This window comes from Micromys minutus, assembly GCF_963924665.1.
Source record: "Micromys minutus genome assembly, chromosome: 17".
Lineage (NCBI taxonomy): Eukaryota > Metazoa > Chordata > Mammalia > Rodentia > Muridae > Micromys > Micromys minutus.
The window spans coordinates 25,956,986-25,973,602 of NC_137952.1; the positions used below are offsets into that span (position 1 = coordinate 25,956,986).

Genomic DNA, 16,617 nt, shown 5'->3' on the forward strand with positions numbered 1-16,617 from the left:
ACATAAAGTTTAGGGAGAAAGATGGAAAATAAAATAATAGGAAGAGAGTAATTTATTGCTCTACGGGTCCGTTCTGTAAATAGTGTAAGATCGTGGAGCAAATTCTCCAATCAGGAGTCACGTTAAGAAACACGAGTGGGCACAAAACTGATTTTCAAGACACAATTTTAGTTTTGCCTTGAGGGAGGTAAGTAGGAATTCACTTCCTTAAAATGCCGCTAAAAACTCTCCGCGGGGATCCCCTAAATCGGAATACATATACCGCCCCCAAGCGGCCATCTGAGGAAGCGCAGTAGAACTAGGAAAGAACTCTGGACTTGGACAGTGGGCAGGCGACCTCAGCGCACCGTCCTCCTGGCCCAGCGCAACACTGCACTGCTACCCTTAGTGAGTCAGAAGGAACGCAAGCGTGCGGGGCAAGAGTGGAGCGCGAAGTATAGATGACACGGAATCCCCCACCCACCAGGATAAACCCAGGAGGCAGCTTCCTTTAAGGGGTCCGACCTTTTGCCCTCTTTTATTTTTAAACTAGACTGTCTCCGAGCGTCTCCATCATTGAAGTATTCAAGGAGACGTGCTTATAATGAGAGCCACCCTAAAGGCTCCTAGGTGGTCCCCAAGGGAGCATCTCGTCTGGGGATCCTCTTGCGGAACGTCTCCAGCTCTCGTGGCGCAAGATCCTAAGCGCTGAGCCTGAGCACGCCAAGGCTGCGTGGGCGGAGTCCTATTTTTCTGAGAAGTTCCAGGGCTCCTGTGCGGGATCCTGGTCCCCCCCCCCTTCACTTTCAGCCCGCGAGCTGTGCGCCAGGCAGCAGGGGGCGGAGAGAGGAACCCGTCCCCCGTATCCACCCCCCCCCCCCCGTTCCCTGCCTCCCGCCTCGTCTCCCCCCCACCCCCCTCCCGCTTCCTGCCCATTGGCCAGGAATGCGAGAGCCTCTTTAAAAGGTCCAGGGTTCCTCGGTCGAGCCAGCCACTGCCTGGAGTCAGCCAGCTTCATCGGACTTCTGCAGGCAATCGCGACGCAGCTACCCTGTCCTGCGACGTTCTCTCCGGGCACACCAGCAGTCCCAGCGTCTTCACGGGACTCGGAGTCCTTGTCCTTCACTTCACCTTTGCCACCACTCCCGGCTACTGAGCCCCGGTGCACACAGGTAAGCCTTCCCCTGCCTCTGCGGAGCACCTGGCCGACGAACTCGAAACTCCAGGCTGCGGACAATCGGAACGACTCCCCTTCTCCTACTCTTTCACCTACGGATTTTTCTAACTGTCCCTTGTCCTGCCCCATCTATCCGCTGGAAAGAACTTTCCGAAGCTGGTTCTCTCCAGCCTTAGGGTTCACAAACTATACCTCCAGGACGCCCCAAGATTTTCTCACGGGGTAGTTCCCCGAGTGGCCCCTGACTTTTGCCATCCTTCTCCCCAAGTACGTTCTATGTGTGATCTTGTCTAAAAGAACAAGAAAAAGCCCCAAGTCACTATGCCCTTCATCCTGAAACCCCAACAATCCTCTGCCTCTGGCTCTCTTTTTGTGCGGATACCGTCTGGAAAGTAAATTCTTTTCACACACCTCTGCCCTCCCACCTTTCTTGCAGGTCTCTGACTCTGGTCTCCTGTGCTTCTTCTTACAGGCTCGGTGTTGAGCACAAAGGCTCCACCATGGAGCTCGTCCTGGGACTGGGTGTTCTGTTCCTGTTGCAGATGTGTGGGGGCAACCGCATTCCAGGTGAGTCTGATGTTCTCTCTGTCTCTCTCTGTGTGTTTCTGTCTCTCTCTGTCTCTCTCTGTGTGTCTCTGTCTCTGTCTCTCTCTGTCTCTCTCTCTGTCTCTCTCTGTCTGTCTCTGTCTCTCTCTCTCTCTCTCTCTCTCTCTCTCTCTCTCTCTCTCTCTCTCTCTCTCTCTCTCTCTCTCCTCCCGTGTTCTCCCCGTTTCCTCCAAGTCTTTAGCGCCAGTTTCCTCTCAGCTTTTCATAATTGCCAAGATTCCTCACTTTGGCCCCTCACCACCAGGACTTTACACCCTGACACCTAGACTAGAAAGCAATTATCTTCTTTTGCCTTACAGAGTCTGGGGGAGACAACGGTGTGTTTGACATCTTTGAACTCATTGGAGGTGCCCGCAGGGGCTCCGGGCGCCGACTGGTGAAGGGCCAAGATCTATCCAGCCCCGCCTTCCGGATTGAGAATGCCAACCTGATTCCCCCCGTGCCAGATGACAAGTTCCAAGACCTGCTGGACGCTGTGTGGGCCGACAAAGGCTTCATCTTCCTGGCTTCCTTGAGGCAGATGAAGAAGACCCGGGGCACACTCCTGGCCGTGGAACGGAAAGACAATAGTGGCCAGATCTTCAGTGTGGTCTCCAATGGCAAAGCAGGCACCCTGGACCTGAGTCTGAGCCTGCCCGGGAAACAGCAAGTGGTGTCAGTGGAGGAGGCTCTCCTGGCCACTGGCCAGTGGAAGAGCATCACGCTGTTTGTTCAGGAAGACCGGGCCCAGCTCTACATCGGCTGTGAGAAGATGGAGAGCGCAGAACTGGATGTGCCTGTCCAGAACATCTTCACCAGGGACTTGGCCCGTGTCGCCAGGCTCCGCATTGCAAAGGGGGATGTCAATGACAACTTCCAGGTAAATCTTCTCACCTGTCACAGGGGCTGTGTGAAGTTAATATCCGTAGACTAAAGTATTCTCAAATGTGGAGAGGAGCAGACTCCCCCAAGGGGCTGGTTAAATCATATACGGATGCCCCCAAACTTCAGGGTTTCGGATTTGGTAGGTCGGATGAGGGACCTGAGAAATTCTGTTTCTAATAAGAAATAAGTTATAAGGATGCCAGAACCTGGGAAACATGCTTTCAAAGCTATCCAGAGAGATAAGAAATGGTTTTCCTATTACACTCAGCCTGTTGCAGTATGGGGCACTCCCTGTGCCCTTAGAAAAGTAACTTGTATCAAATGTACCTACCAATTTTAACACCGCATGAAAAGGATACTTTGTCAGTGTTTGAATCCCTGGGTAGGGTGCTCTGGATGCTTTCAGTATGGATCCAAGGAAGGCATGAATAGAAGTCTGGTCATGTGCTCCTGGGACTTCTTCCTTGCCTTAACTTTCAGATTTTTTTTTTTAAACAAGTGTGGCTTTGAACTCCCACATTAACTCGTTGTCATTGGAGAGTATCATGTCCCCCAGACGTGGGATCAGATTCCGTTTCCTGTGTACCCCTAGCAGCCTGGATTCTTTGTAAAAGGTTCGAGTTGGCAGAAGACACAGTTAAGATTTTGAAGTTGTTTGGCAATTTATGTCCATGTGATATTTTGGCAGGGTGATCATAAGTTCTTTTAAACTTTCTGAGCATTCACCACAAGCAAACCGAGCCGGTCTGCCCCACCCCCACTCCCAGCAATCTACAATGTCTGTCTTCTGCCCACAGGGGGTGCTGCAGAATGTGAGGTTTGTCTTTGGAACCACCCCAGAAGACATTCTCAGGAACAAAGGCTGCTCCAGCTGTGAGTACCCCTGTGTTTTAAAGATTTAGAGAATTCTGGGGAATTCCACCAAAAGCACCCCCAGAAATGTAAACAGTAGGGTGTACACACAGTATCTCAGGGGAACAGAGTTGACATGCACCCGCTCTGTCACCCCAAATAAAATGTCTTTTACAACCAAGAACCCGAAGGGTGGGCTGGTGAGATCAGCTGTTGAGGCCCTGAATCAGCTGTCGAATAGTTTACACCTTATTTCTTAGCAGCTACCAATGTCCTTCTCACTCTTGACAACAACGTGGTGAACGGTTCCAGCCCTGCTATCCGCACCAACTATATCGGCCACAAAACAAAGGACCTCCAAGCCATCTGTGGCCTCTCCTGTGACGAACTATCCAGCATGGTCCTGGAACTGAGGGGCCTGCGCACCATTGTGACTACTCTACAGGACAGCATCCGAAAAGTGGTCAGTGGCCCCTCCCCCCATTTGCCAGCTCTTGGGGATCACAACAAGTGGTCCCATGGGAGCCTGGACACTCATAGGCATTGTCCCCTTTCAGACCGAAGAGAACAGAGAGCTGGTTAGCGAGCTGAGGCGGCCTCCCCTCTGCTTCCACAATGGAGTCCAATACAGGAACAATGAGGAGTGGACGGTCGATAGCTGCACAGAATGTCACTGCCAGGTAAGGGACACTCACGGACTACAATAAGTCTCACATACAACATATGTCTCAGGAGATACTTAAATGACAACACACGTGTTCAAATGTGCTTTGGCCTGCTACCAAAAGTGATTTTTTTTTTCTTTAATATGTAATGACATCTATACATTCCTCTTTAAATCTCATGTTTATCAAAGCCTTAATAAACCCCAGGCTAAGCAGCTAAGAGAACAAATATATCTAAACACTGGAATAATTTGCCTGCTTTAGTTCAAAGACTAAGTATTGAATGTCAGATAACATAAAACCTGCTTAGAGCATTCTTTTTTAACCAGCCCTGATTTGTATTCAGCTCTGGCAGGCAGATTCTTCTAACACTGTTTGGATCTCTAGATCACCAGGAAAGGTTTAACTGCAAATCACTGATTACTGAATTTGAGACACAACTTCAATTAAGTTCCCATTTTCCTCCAGTATGTGATAAAACCTTGTCTACATTTGAGGTGCTTACTGATAAGACCTGCAAAGTCTGTTGCTTTCCCTTATACAAATGTGTTACTCTGTAACATGCACCCTGACTGAGTAGCAGTTAAAAAGAACTTTCCCAGAGAATGGGAAATTAACCCTGGAACTATGTGACTCTGGGGACTACAGATCCAGCAGAGACACCTCACCCATAAAACCCACCGGCCTGTACCCAGCTTATAAGGGAAATGTCACAGAACGTTCCTTTTTGCAGTATGATTGGTAACGTATTTCCCTCACCTCTTCTTGCCTTGCAGAACTCAGTTACCATCTGCAAAAAGGTGTCCTGCCCCATCATGCCCTGCTCCAATGCCACAGTTCCTGATGGTGAATGCTGCCCACGGTGCTGGCGTAAGTCTCTAAAATGTAACCATACCTAAGTGGCCAGTTCAGTTTGGGGGCCTCCTGACAGCCGGGCACAATGCCGGAGCCCAGCCCCTCGAAGGTCCTTCAGACATAATCCTGTCAGATTCTTACAGACAGACACGGGTAACTATCAGCTAGTCTACTGTACAGAGCCCAAACCTCCACGGGGGACTAAATCTTAACCACCCGTCTGGATTATGGCATAGGCAATGGATGATCGTGGTGGAGTTTATGGATTCTGGTTTTATGCTAGAAGGGGATGAGATGAGTACGGAACTAGACTTAAGCTGGTTGCTTTCGGGAATTGGTCTTTTTGTTAGAGACATAATGATCCACTGGAGAACAGACAGAAACTGGTGTAAGCATTGGGCTGAGGTTTGAAAGGCCACCTATTTTGTCTGCAGTGATAGGAACTTCCAGGGTGGTGAAAGTAATCAGCCACCACACTGCTGTGAGATACTCTGCCTCAGGGGCTTGTTGCCAGTATAATCACTCTGCTAAGGAGATATTTTAAGGAGTCGTAAAAGTGACTCATCATTCACCACAAAGAAATCGGGGGTGTCGAATTGCCCTTCACACACACACACACACACACACAGAGAGAGAGAGAGAGAGAGAGAGAGAGAGAGAGAGAGAGAGAGAGAGAGAGAGAGAGAGAGTTGTACACATGAGCTCAGAATCATCAGTCTCACCGTAGCAATTTTGGCACAATGTTTCTCTGTGTATCCATTTCTGTCCAACCTCTATCTGAGGACAAGTTACAGGGAGAAATGCCTGCTGAGAGCTTGCAGAGCTCTGAGCTTGAGCTAAGGGTTGTTAGAAAGAAGCTCAATCCTGGCGAAAACAAAAACAAGTGCCCTGTCCTCTGATAGTCAGGAATAACTGTCATCACGATGTCTGAGCAGATAGCAAACAAACACCCTCTCTTCTTGAGAAAATGTACAAAAACACCAGGAGCCAGCCTTAGGAAAACAAACTGAGCCACCTCACAGCCCAGCCAAACTGCCTCCCAACATAGACCAGGGCTTCACTGATAGAAATGAGACAGACCAGCAGGCATTCTTGGACACCGACCAGCTTAGATTTCTCATCGAAGACCTCCTAAGTCAGTAAAGGGGAATTTGTGTGAGATGTTCACCCATGACAGGCGAACAGGAGAGTACACACTGTAAGCAGGCTCAGCTGTAAGGACCTGACAGAGCACGCCTTCACCCCAGACCTCTACACGTGACCTGGGATGCACTCCTGGACCACTGGCCCAAGGCTGGCATGTCTGGGGTTAATATTACTGCATACTTAAGATTTGCTTGTGTCTGTGAAATAAGGGACATGTGACTTGTCACTTCCCAACACACTTGTGTAGCCAAGCATCTGATGTGTACAAAAAATATACACAATCACTGTTTGTTAATCATGCTTCCATTAAGCTAGGAGTATGGGGGGAAAATGACTTTTAAAAAGAAAGCCATTGCTTTGCAACCTCTGGTGATAAAGTGTCCTAAGCATATGCATGAGCCCCCTAAAGAGCAGTTTATCTTAGTCATGAGATGCTAAATCACCTCATTTCCCCCCACAGCCAGCGACTCTGCAGACGATGGCTGGTCTCCCTGGTCTGAGTGGACTACCTGCTCTGCCACCTGTGGCAATGGGATTCAGCAACGTGGTCGCTCCTGTGACAGCCTCAACAACAGATGCGAGGGCTCTTCCGTACAGACAAGGACCTGCCACATTCAGGAGTGCGACAAACGATGTAAGCATCATGGCCGCCAAGGGGTGGCAATCTCACCCCAATGCTTTGTCACCAAGAGCAGCTCCATAGCAGGGAGCCTGGGGGCGCAGGTTCTGAGCTTGGGCTCTCAGTCTCAATTACACCTCTAACCTCTGCACTTCTGAGCACGGCCTTCCTTTCCTGATGCTCCTCCTCATCCATAACATTCTTAATAACGTTATTTTAGGCATTTTCTCTAATAATTCACAGGGAACAATTCAAACACAGATGGGCTCCTGACCAGCAACCTATAAATATTAGGTTGTTGGCAGCAAATCACACACACATACACACACACACACACACACACACACACACACACACACCGTCTTTCCTATGATAGTTTTTCCAATGGCATGTGGCAATAGCCAGTTTCTCCTATACACTAGTTTAAGTTGCTGTTGGTCAGCTGACTGATTGCGTGTTGAGACTTTCTTCCTGGTCCCCCTCCAAGGCAACACCATTAGTGACCATCTGCTTTGCCCTTCAGTTAAACAGGATGGTGGCTGGAGTCACTGGTCCCCGTGGTCGTCCTGTTCTGTGACCTGTGGTGACGGTGTGATCACAAGGATCCGGCTCTGCAACTCCCCCAGCCCCCAGATGAACGGGAAGCCCTGTGAAGGCGAAGCACGGGAGACCAAAGCCTGCAAGAAAGACGCATGCCCAAGTAAGTATGGACCTAACCCGGTGACACATGGGAGGCATCTGCGGTTCAGTGGACCATGGGGCATGAAAGCTCACTCCCTAGAGAAACAAACAGAAACAAAGTCCTACATGCTCAGCAGCTTCTTTTAATGAAAAACAGAAAGTAAACCATTTCAGCCTCCCTAATTCCCAAAGAATCTTCTCATGGGCCAGGTTAGAAGGCATTTGTAACAGGCTCAGGACAGGTTTCTGAGACAGACAAGGCACCTGAAAACTGAATTTTTACATGTGACTCATTTCCTTACAGTCAATGGAGGCTGGGGTCCCTGGTCACCATGGGACATCTGCTCTGTCACCTGTGGAGGAGGAGTGCAGAAACGTAGCCGACTCTGTAACAACCCCACACCCCAGTTTGGAGGCAAAGACTGTGTTGGTGATGTGACAGAAAATCAAGTCTGTAACAAGCAGGACTGTCCTATTGGTAAGCTATAGAGGGAGACCCTTTGGAGCTTTCTCTTTTATCAATGTCATAGTCAGGATTCTCTGGGTGCGGGGAGGGCGGGGGTGCCATGTTTGATTGATCCTGTTGGTCTGATTACTGTAAGATGCGGGACAATCATTACCAGTAACAGCGATCCTGCAAAGTCTTGTTCTGTTTTAAGTAATACATGGCAGTATCAGCAACTTAGCCCCAAGCACTTAGCCACTTGTCTCTTACCTCATCCCAGATGGATGCCTGTCCAACCCCTGCTTTGCTGGAGCCAAGTGTACTAGCTATCCTGATGGTAGCTGGAAATGTGGTGCATGTCCCGCTGGCTACAGTGGGAATGGTATCCAGTGCAAAGACGTCGATGAGGTAAGCAACCAATGACCCTAAGCTCTCAGACTGAAGAAAGCATCTACCCTGGCCCAGGACCCTTCCTTAAGACAACATCTGCCAAGTGCTAAGCAAACTCCCATTTCCTCCACAGTGCAAGGAAGTGCCTGACGCTTGCTTCAATCACAATGGAGAACATCGGTGCAAGAACACAGATCCTGGCTACAACTGCCTGCCCTGCCCACCACGATTCACCGGCCCACAGCCCTTCGGCCGAGGTGTCGAACATGCCATGGCCAACAAACAGGTATAGTAGACATGTAAGCCAGAGTAGAATAGGGCTGTCTTTGGTCAAACAATGAATGGTCAGAGAGGGCACTGAGTGCAGTCTCAGATGTATGAAAAGTCTGCGCTGAAAGAAGCTGTGATCAGATATGTTTGCACGTGATGAGCCCTTCCAAGAAAATCCAGTGTAAAACAGCTTTTGCCAATTCCCTGGATATCCTCAAAGAGAATAGAGAGGGACAGAAGAACCCCAACTTTCTCCCAAACGGGGCCACAAGCTGTTTCAGGATGGGAGGGATCTGGACTCATTGGTGACTTGGGGCTTTTAGACATTCTGTGATGGCATTGGGATGCTGTACCCTCAGGTGTGCAAACCCCGAAACCCCTGCACAGACGGAACGCACGACTGCAACAAGAATGCCAAGTGCAACTACCTGGGTCACTACAGCGACCCCATGTACCGCTGTGAGTGCAAACCTGGCTACGCAGGCAACGGCATCATCTGCGGAGAGGACACGGACCTAGATGGCTGGCCTAACGAAAACCTGGTGTGCGTGGCCAACGCAACTTACCACTGCAAAAAGGTACAGCCGGCTTCCCTCTCGGGCTTCCCTCTCAGGAAAGGGCTGAGGGATTCTGCAGGTTGAAAATGAAACAAGGGCTGAGCCTCCCACCAGCAGAAAGACATTGATTCATTAATATGAAGTCGTTCCGTGCCAAGATCAGGCTCTCTGGGCGTTTGCATCCCGGACAGACTGCCATACAGATACATTGCAGAGCATGATTTGTGTGCGGGGCATGTATGAAGCCCAGAGCATTTGTACGAACCATACATAAGTAACCTCCCAAAATGCCTTCCGTGGCTTCAACTTCCTATTAAAAACATGGCTTCACCATGCATTCTAGTAGGGTATCCCAGTGTGACCCCTCATGTGTGCGCCAAACAAGTGAATGCTAACTGTGGCTATATTTGTGTCTCCTGTTTCTTAGGACAACTGCCCCAACCTTCCCAATTCAGGGCAGGAAGACTATGACAAGGATGGGATTGGTGATGCCTGTGATGACGATGATGACAACGACAAAATCCCCGATGACAGGGTAGGGATAAAACGCTCTCCTTTCTTCCTTCATCCTTGTGCGATGACAGTCTGAAACACTAGGATCCAAGGGGTCACAGAGTGACAGCAGAAACATAGACCAAACTCATATAGAGGATAATTAGAAACTTGTCACTATGTCTCGGTGACTTGAGGACACAGAGGTTGCTAGAATTATTATTAAAGTGAGTTTTATTTTTCATCACACACTACCCCAGTTTGAACATCTGGTATCCTGTCCCCCAGACTCAATTCAGATATAATGTCTAAATGAGTGTGTTTTTATAGTGAAAGCAGAGATGATGTGATTATATACTGTATCTCTCTTAATTGTAACCAAAAAGAATCCAGTCCTCACCTATAGGGTTTTCCTGTCTGGGAGTTTCACTTATGCTGAACACTCAATTAGTGTATGGACCAAGGACAGGATACTCGCAGTAGATCTTTGAGGGTTTTATGTATGGGGTTGAAGGCGTCAGCTGATCTCCTAGGCAGCACCACAGAGTGTCCATTTTTCTTCTTTGCAGGACAACTGTCCATTCCATTACAACCCAGCCCAGTATGACTATGACAGAGATGACGTGGGAGACCGCTGTGACAACTGCCCTTACAACCACAACCCTGACCAAGCAGACACAGACAACAATGGGGAGGGAGATGCCTGTGCCGTGGACATCGATGGAGATGGTAAGGCTCCTGGGCTGGCAGCCTGGAGGGACAGAGACATGCACAGCTTACTGGGTGGCTGCGAACGTGTGACTTAGTTAAAATGCATGGGGCTGAAGGACGCATGTACACTCCTCAATAGGAATCCTCAACGAACGAGACAACTGCCAGTATGTTTACAATGTGGACCAGAGGGACACGGATATGGATGGGGTTGGAGATCAGTGTGACAACTGCCCCCTGGAACACAACCCAGACCAGGTAGGTGAACTCCTTCAGAATCTCGTGGTGAGGTACTATGTCTCCCTTTCTAAGCCTTTTAACATAATGAATTCAACAGACTCCAAACCCTCCCTTTACTGGGCTTCCCCAGAGCCATTTGCAATGTGTGCCTGTACAGTGTTTGCCTGACTTAGGCCTCCGGCAAACACTCTTGGAGATTATTGTGGAAATCTTGGGGCCTCGGTCTTGATCGTGACCACCATTAAGATAAATTATACAGAACAAAGAGCCAAGGCTATAGTTGTATCCAATGGGTGTAAGGCTGAGAGGAGAGCAGTATACAGAAGTAAAACACACATTTCTGTGATGGCTAGGAACAGTCTAGTAAGACAGTAGGAATCTAAAATACTTCTCAGAGCTGGATAGACGTCTGGTTTCTCCCATAAAGTAAATCAATTTTTTTCTTTTTCCTAAAACAATGGTTCTAAAAGGTTTAGTGCTCAGAAATTTGAATAGATTCTTTTCCTAATCATTGGATAAATGAGAATTCAAGTTACTCCTAATGCTTACCCTTATGAAGTAGTATCATGCTAAAAGCAGGATGACTTCAAGCCACTGACACAGGAAACCATGAGTGGCCTGTTTTGACTGCAGGTCACACAGTGCAGAGAGCTTCTGCTTTAGGTTTGGGTCTACCAGACATTAGGTATCTTCAGTAACCTCACGGGAGGAGTTTGGACTCCTCAGATTAGAATAACTTTTATAAGCAAATTTAAATAGCATACAAAATCTCAAAAGCAAAGGACATAAACCCTGGAAAGGAAACCTTCAGCTTTTATATTAACCATCCCAAAACATCTCACATGTACTAAATATTAAGTCCTTTGGGAAAATTTATTGTGGAAAAATTCTAGAGTTTGATTCTATCTAAGCCAAAAGGTAAAACTTTTATAGGATAAATGTGGAAAGCCAAATGTTTTTAAAATAAGAAAAAAAAAAGTCATTAGCATACTATACAGACAGTCTGCACAGACCACTGCCATGATTCGGGCCTGGAGTAGAAGTTGACCTTCATTTGATTCACCCACTGTTGATGTCTCTCTCCCAGCTGGACTCTGACTCGGACCTCATAGGGGACACCTGTGACAACAATCAGGACATCGATGAGGATGGCCATCAGAACAATCTGGACAACTGTCCCTATGTGCCAAATGCCAACCAGGCCGACCATGATAAAGATGGCAAAGGAGATGCCTGTGACCATGACGATGACAACGATGGCATCCCTGATGACAGAGACAACTGCAGGCTGGTGCCCAATCCTGACCAGAAGGACTCTGATGGTGAGTCACTGAAGCCACTACCGGCTAGCATAACTGACACTTCAGCTGTCAAGAAGACGGAGTAACAAGACACCAATTTCTGACTAGATGGTGACTTAGCGATCCACTCATATTAGCAGTTCAGAATTTCACTGAGCTCTTGCCTTCTTTGACCTTAGGTGATGGCCGAGGGGATGCCTGCAAGGACGATTTTGACCATGACAATGTGCCAGACATTGATGACATCTGTCCTGAGAATGTTGACATCAGTGAAACCGATTTCCGCCGATTCCAGATGATTCCTCTAGATCCCAAAGGAACCTCCCAAAATGACCCTAACTGGGTTGTCCGCCATCAAGGCAAAGAACTCGTCCAGACTGTCAACTGTGACCCTGGACTTGCTGTAGGTGAGTAGTGAGCTCCTTAGATCCCGATGGGGATACACTGAATGGCAGAAAACATAAAATCTGACCATTGAACCTGTGGCCTTCAGATACTGGGGATATCTGGGGACATTGTAGAGAACACTGTAAAAGCCACAGTCTAACTGACCCTGGCCTTACCTTCCAGGTTATGATGAGTTTAATGCCGTGGACTTCAGTGGTACCTTCTTCATCAACACTGAGAGGGATGATGACTATGCCGGCTTTGTTTTTGGCTACCAATCCAGCAGCCGCTTCTATGTTGTAATGTGGAAACAAGTCACCCAGTCCTACTGGGACACGAACCCCACGAGGGCTCAGGGATACTCAGGCCTGTCTGTAAAGGTTGTGAACTCCACCACCGGCCCTGGCGAGCACCTGCGGAATGCACTGTGGCACACAGGAAACACCCCTGGCCAGGTAAGAAGCCTCCTCCTCCTCACCTAGGAGACAGTTGGCGGGCCCTTGGGGAGCACAGGAGACAGTGCTTTGGCCAAGTTTCCACTAGGGAATCTTAACTGTCAAGTTCTCACCATCACCAACCAAGGTATAAACCATAGTGGTGTACAGAGGAGAGTGGGTGCTGACCAAGGGCTGTCCTTTAAGCACAGGCAGCCTCAGTCACTTCAAACCAAACCCCCCTTCTTTCCCTCTCTCTGCTTAATACTCAATGAATGAGAAATACCTCGGGGAAAACTCTGCACTGGTCCTCGGCAAATACAGCTCAACTCCGAGCCTTTTCAGCAGTTTCTCACAGAACGAAATATGACTCTTCAGAGGGAGCTGTGTTTCAACCTTTTCTGCTCCTTTTCCTTCAGGTGCGCACCCTGTGGCATGACCCTCGTCACATAGGCTGGAAAGATTTCACTGCATACAGATGGCGTCTCAGCCACAGGCCAAAGACCGGTTTTATCAGGTAAGACTGCAGGAATTAAATTTCACTGTAGACACACCCGATAGGTTCGAAGGATAAGAACAAGAAGTAGCAGTCTCGTGAGTGAGATTTTTTTTTTCCTGTGTAGAGTGGTGATGTATGAAGGAAAGAAAATCATGGCTGACTCGGGACCCATCTACGACAAAACCTATGCTGGCGGTAGACTCGGCCTGTTTGTCTTCTCTCAGGAAATGGTGTTCTTCTCAGACATGAAATACGAGTGTCGAGGTAGGAGCAACACTGCGATGTACAGTTCACCTGTCTATAGATTTATAAGGCTGACAATGGCAGAAAGTCTGATTTAAAGGCTGTGTTGGGGAGAGCGTTCTGTTCTGTTCTGTTTTTCTTTTGAGGATGCAGTGCTGAACAGGAAATAACGTCTGTGCAATCCTGAATCCGAATCAATTAGCTTGCCCAGCAGTCTCTGAACTCTTCCTACGTGGGTCAGAGGCAGGCAGTAAGCAGTTGCTGGAAACACTAGCCCTCGAAGCACTATGCGTCTCTCTCTCTCACACTTGGCTGTGGTTTTATTCACGCCATCACAGCACCAGCTGTCCTTCGAGACCAAGAGCAGCAGGAGTATTAATTTTCACTAGCAGCCTTAGCTTTCTTGCCTCCATTTTCTTTGTGTAGTGACTTAAACTCTGAGATGGGACCTACCGCAGACTAGGTGCTTAGTACATACGTACCCAGTCAGATGTCTGCAAGCTCTGGGTATTAAGATCAGAGACATCAATAGTAAAGTCTCACCAACATGGCTGCCTAAACATGACCCCAACAAGAATGACATCAGTAGACTTGCTAGTGTGTGTGGGGGGGAGGGGAGACAACGAGGACTCATGATTTTGTCTCTGTCAAAGATAGTTAGCCCTGAGTTGCTAGTCTGATGATTATTACTAGCATGACCAAGTGCTTGATGACTCGTTTTCGTTTATATGCATCTTTGTTTATTTAACAGACTCCTAATCATCAGCTGCCGATCATTACCAGCGCTGGCATTGCACCTTCTGCAACCAAGGGCTAGAGAAAACCCCTGCCAGGATCGCTTCTCCTCGCCTTCCTTGCCTCGCTTCTTGCATCGTGTGGACTTCTGTGACCTGCCTCGAGAAAATGCAGTTTTCAAACCCAGACTCCACACTCGGCCTTTAACAAATGAGAATGCATCGTCCGACAACACGACGAATTACTTTGGTTTGCTTTTGAGGAAGCGAAAGCGACTATTCACTTCCCACTGGGAAGGTGCCCACTCCAGTCCGCCTTACTCACAGAGCCAGAACTGCTGCTCGGCAGCACGCTCAGAAGCATTTTCAGGCATGTCAAAGAAAAAGAAAAGACTCACTAGAACTCACCAGCAACCCACCCCTGACATAAGTCCTCGGGGTGGGGGAGGCAGGAGCCAAAGCACTAGGGAGGGCAGGAATCCTAGAGACAATTGTATGAAGAAAATGGAGGAGCTGTTACTTGTCCGGTACTAAATCGTCAGGGGACAGAAAGACTTGCTGCATTTCCTCATGATGCCAGTGAGACCTTGACCCTACCTTCCACAGGGGCACTTGAGTGAGCAGGGAAGGGAGGGAAATCCTGGCTTCTGGACTTCCTCCCTTTGGGTGCTTTTCACCTGCAGTGGCCAGAGTAGGGGTCAGAAGTGTGGGCCGTGCTGGCTGTCCTTGGCTGGTCACGCTGAAACAGTTGACTTATTCTGCATGTTCAACATGCATGTTATCATGCATGAATAAGGAGATTAAGAGAACCCTCCCATCTCAGTGAGCTCAGGCTGCCTCAACAGGAGGGGCAGTGCGCCTTTATTTTATGGTTAGAAAGGCACAACAGTTCCGTCAACCTAATGAAAACATTCTTTTACTTTCTGCCTTTTCCCTCAACTACCATGGAGTTTTCCAATTCTCTTCTGTTTTTTTTTTTTTTTAACAAACGCTTTAACAATGAAATATATTTATTTCTTTCCCCTATTCTGGAGGATTCGTCTGAAGGATTGTTACTGAAACAGGAAGCGTGGGACTATCTGAATCATTTTCATAGTGAGTCTTTATGACTGTAAGATTGTAAATACGGATTATTTATTAACCCTGTTCTACCTGGAATTAGACTTCGTATGGCAAATGTTTGCAAGCAGGTAGCTGAGGCAGATCAGCAAATCTCTCCAAAATCAGTGTACGGAAAGTCAGCTAAAGCTGCTGCTTTTCATTTTGGGGCTTAGAGTGAATGATTTGTACTCCTGTGGCTGTCCCTTTTGTTTTCACTGGCTTTTCAAGTGAAAATAGGCGGCTGCCCAATTGCATTTGCTTCTCCTTGTAAAGGAAGCTATGAGCACTCTAAGGCTCATCCACACCACCCCAGTGCATCATTCCAGGGAGAAAGAAAACACAATCACCTTTTTTTTTTTTCATTTTCCCAAAAGAGACAAAGGTTGAACTTATATACAAATATTACCTCATTTGTTGTGTGACTGAGTAAAGAATTTTGGATCAAGAAGAAAGAGTTTAAGTGTCAATAAACTTAAAACTACTGTCGTGTCTAAAAAGTCAGTGTTGTACATAGCATTAAAATCCTTTGCAGAGGATGATCCCAATAAAGAAATAGCTTTGGAATGTTAAGTACAACTTCTCGAAGTTCTGGTTTTGTTCTATCATCTTGTACACCATTGCTTTTATTTTTATAAATTATTTTCTCATTGCCATTGGAATAGAGATCTCAGACTCTGTAGATATGCTATTTAAATAATTTATCAGGAAATACTGCCTGTAGAGTTCGTATTTTTGTTTTTTTATATGTTGCACACTGAATTGAAGAAATGTTGGTTTTTCTTGTTTTGTTTTTAGTTTGTTTCTTTGGTTTCGTTTTTGTTTATGCTTTTTACTTCCCAGTTTGACTATTTGCCAATACCCTTTTTGCTAGGAATGTGCTTTTTTCCTTTTGTACACATTTTTATCCATTTTACATTCTAAAGCAGTGTAACTTGTATATTACTGTTTCTTATGTACAAGGAACAACAATAAATCATATGGAAGTTTATATTTATACTTACTATGTTTGTGTGTGTTTTGTTCTTTACTGGTTGCTATCATGGGTTCTGGGCAAAAGCCATTCCTAACCAATACCATATACACAGCTGGGCAGGAAATAGCATCCATGACTCCTGTATGATCCATGACCCCTATGTGATTAACAGGCACTAGACTCAGATGATATATTTACTACATTTTTGGAAGAAAAAAAAAGTCTGCCACATGATAAACATTAAATAAAAATGACCCTTGTGTCACAAGCAGTCTCCCTAAAGAACACACCTCATCATTTTGTTAACATGAAGTGTCTTGTGTTGGCTCCTCAAGGTCCAGCAGTGACCAAAGCAAGGACAGATGTGACATTTTCTGATCCTAAGTGATGGGTCTC

General features: G+C 47.3%; 1 protein-coding gene and 1 pseudogene across 3 annotated transcripts in view; one reads left to right on the top strand and one right to left on the bottom strand.

Moving 5' to 3' along the window:
- LOC308431936 overlaps positions 1-1,285 on the bottom strand; it is a 91,488-nt pseudogene extending 90,203 nt beyond the window's left edge. Inside the window, exon 1 of the transcript in view lies at positions 894-1,285. The product of the transcript in view is annotated as an uncharacterized misc_RNA (transcript). The remainder of the gene's footprint in view (positions 1-893) is intronic.
- Positions 993-16,163, top strand: THBS1 (thrombospondin 1). Of its 2 annotated transcripts, none has more exons than XM_080931175.1 (22): positions 993-1,151; positions 1,629-1,723; positions 2,062-2,621; positions 3,424-3,499; positions 3,739-3,941; positions 4,036-4,158; positions 4,920-5,013; positions 6,605-6,778; positions 7,287-7,463; positions 7,749-7,922; positions 8,170-8,297; positions 8,413-8,565; positions 8,909-9,127; positions 9,534-9,641; positions 10,168-10,327; positions 10,449-10,567; positions 11,637-11,871; positions 12,030-12,257; positions 12,421-12,692; positions 13,091-13,188; positions 13,295-13,434; positions 14,165-16,163. In XM_080931175.1, exons 2-22 carry the CDS (start codon positions 1,657-1,659, stop codon positions 14,170-14,172), a joined length of 3,516 nt encoding a protein of 1,171 aa, XP_080787301.1. In that variant the 5' UTR covers positions 993-1,151; positions 1,629-1,656; the 3' UTR covers positions 14,173-16,163. The 2 variants fall into 2 exon arrangements, with proteins under 2 accessions (XP_080787301.1, XP_080787302.1); XM_080931176.1 differs by having other exon boundaries at positions 3,742-3,941.
- The last annotated feature ends 454 nt before the right edge of the window (positions 16,164-16,617 follow it).

Coding starts and splice junctions, on each gene's coding strand:
- THBS1 (XM_080931175.1), top strand. CDS start 1,657: ATGGAGCTCGTCCTGGGACTGGGTGTTCTGTTCCTGTTGCAGATGTGT. Junction 9,128..9,533: donor CAACTTACCACTGCAAAAAG/GTACAGCCGGCT, acceptor CCTGTTTCTTAG/GACAACTGCCCCAACCTTCC. Junction 12,693..13,090: donor CAGGAAACACCCCTGGCCAG/GTAAGAAGCCTC, acceptor CTTTTCCTTCAG/GTGCGCACCCTGTGGCATGA.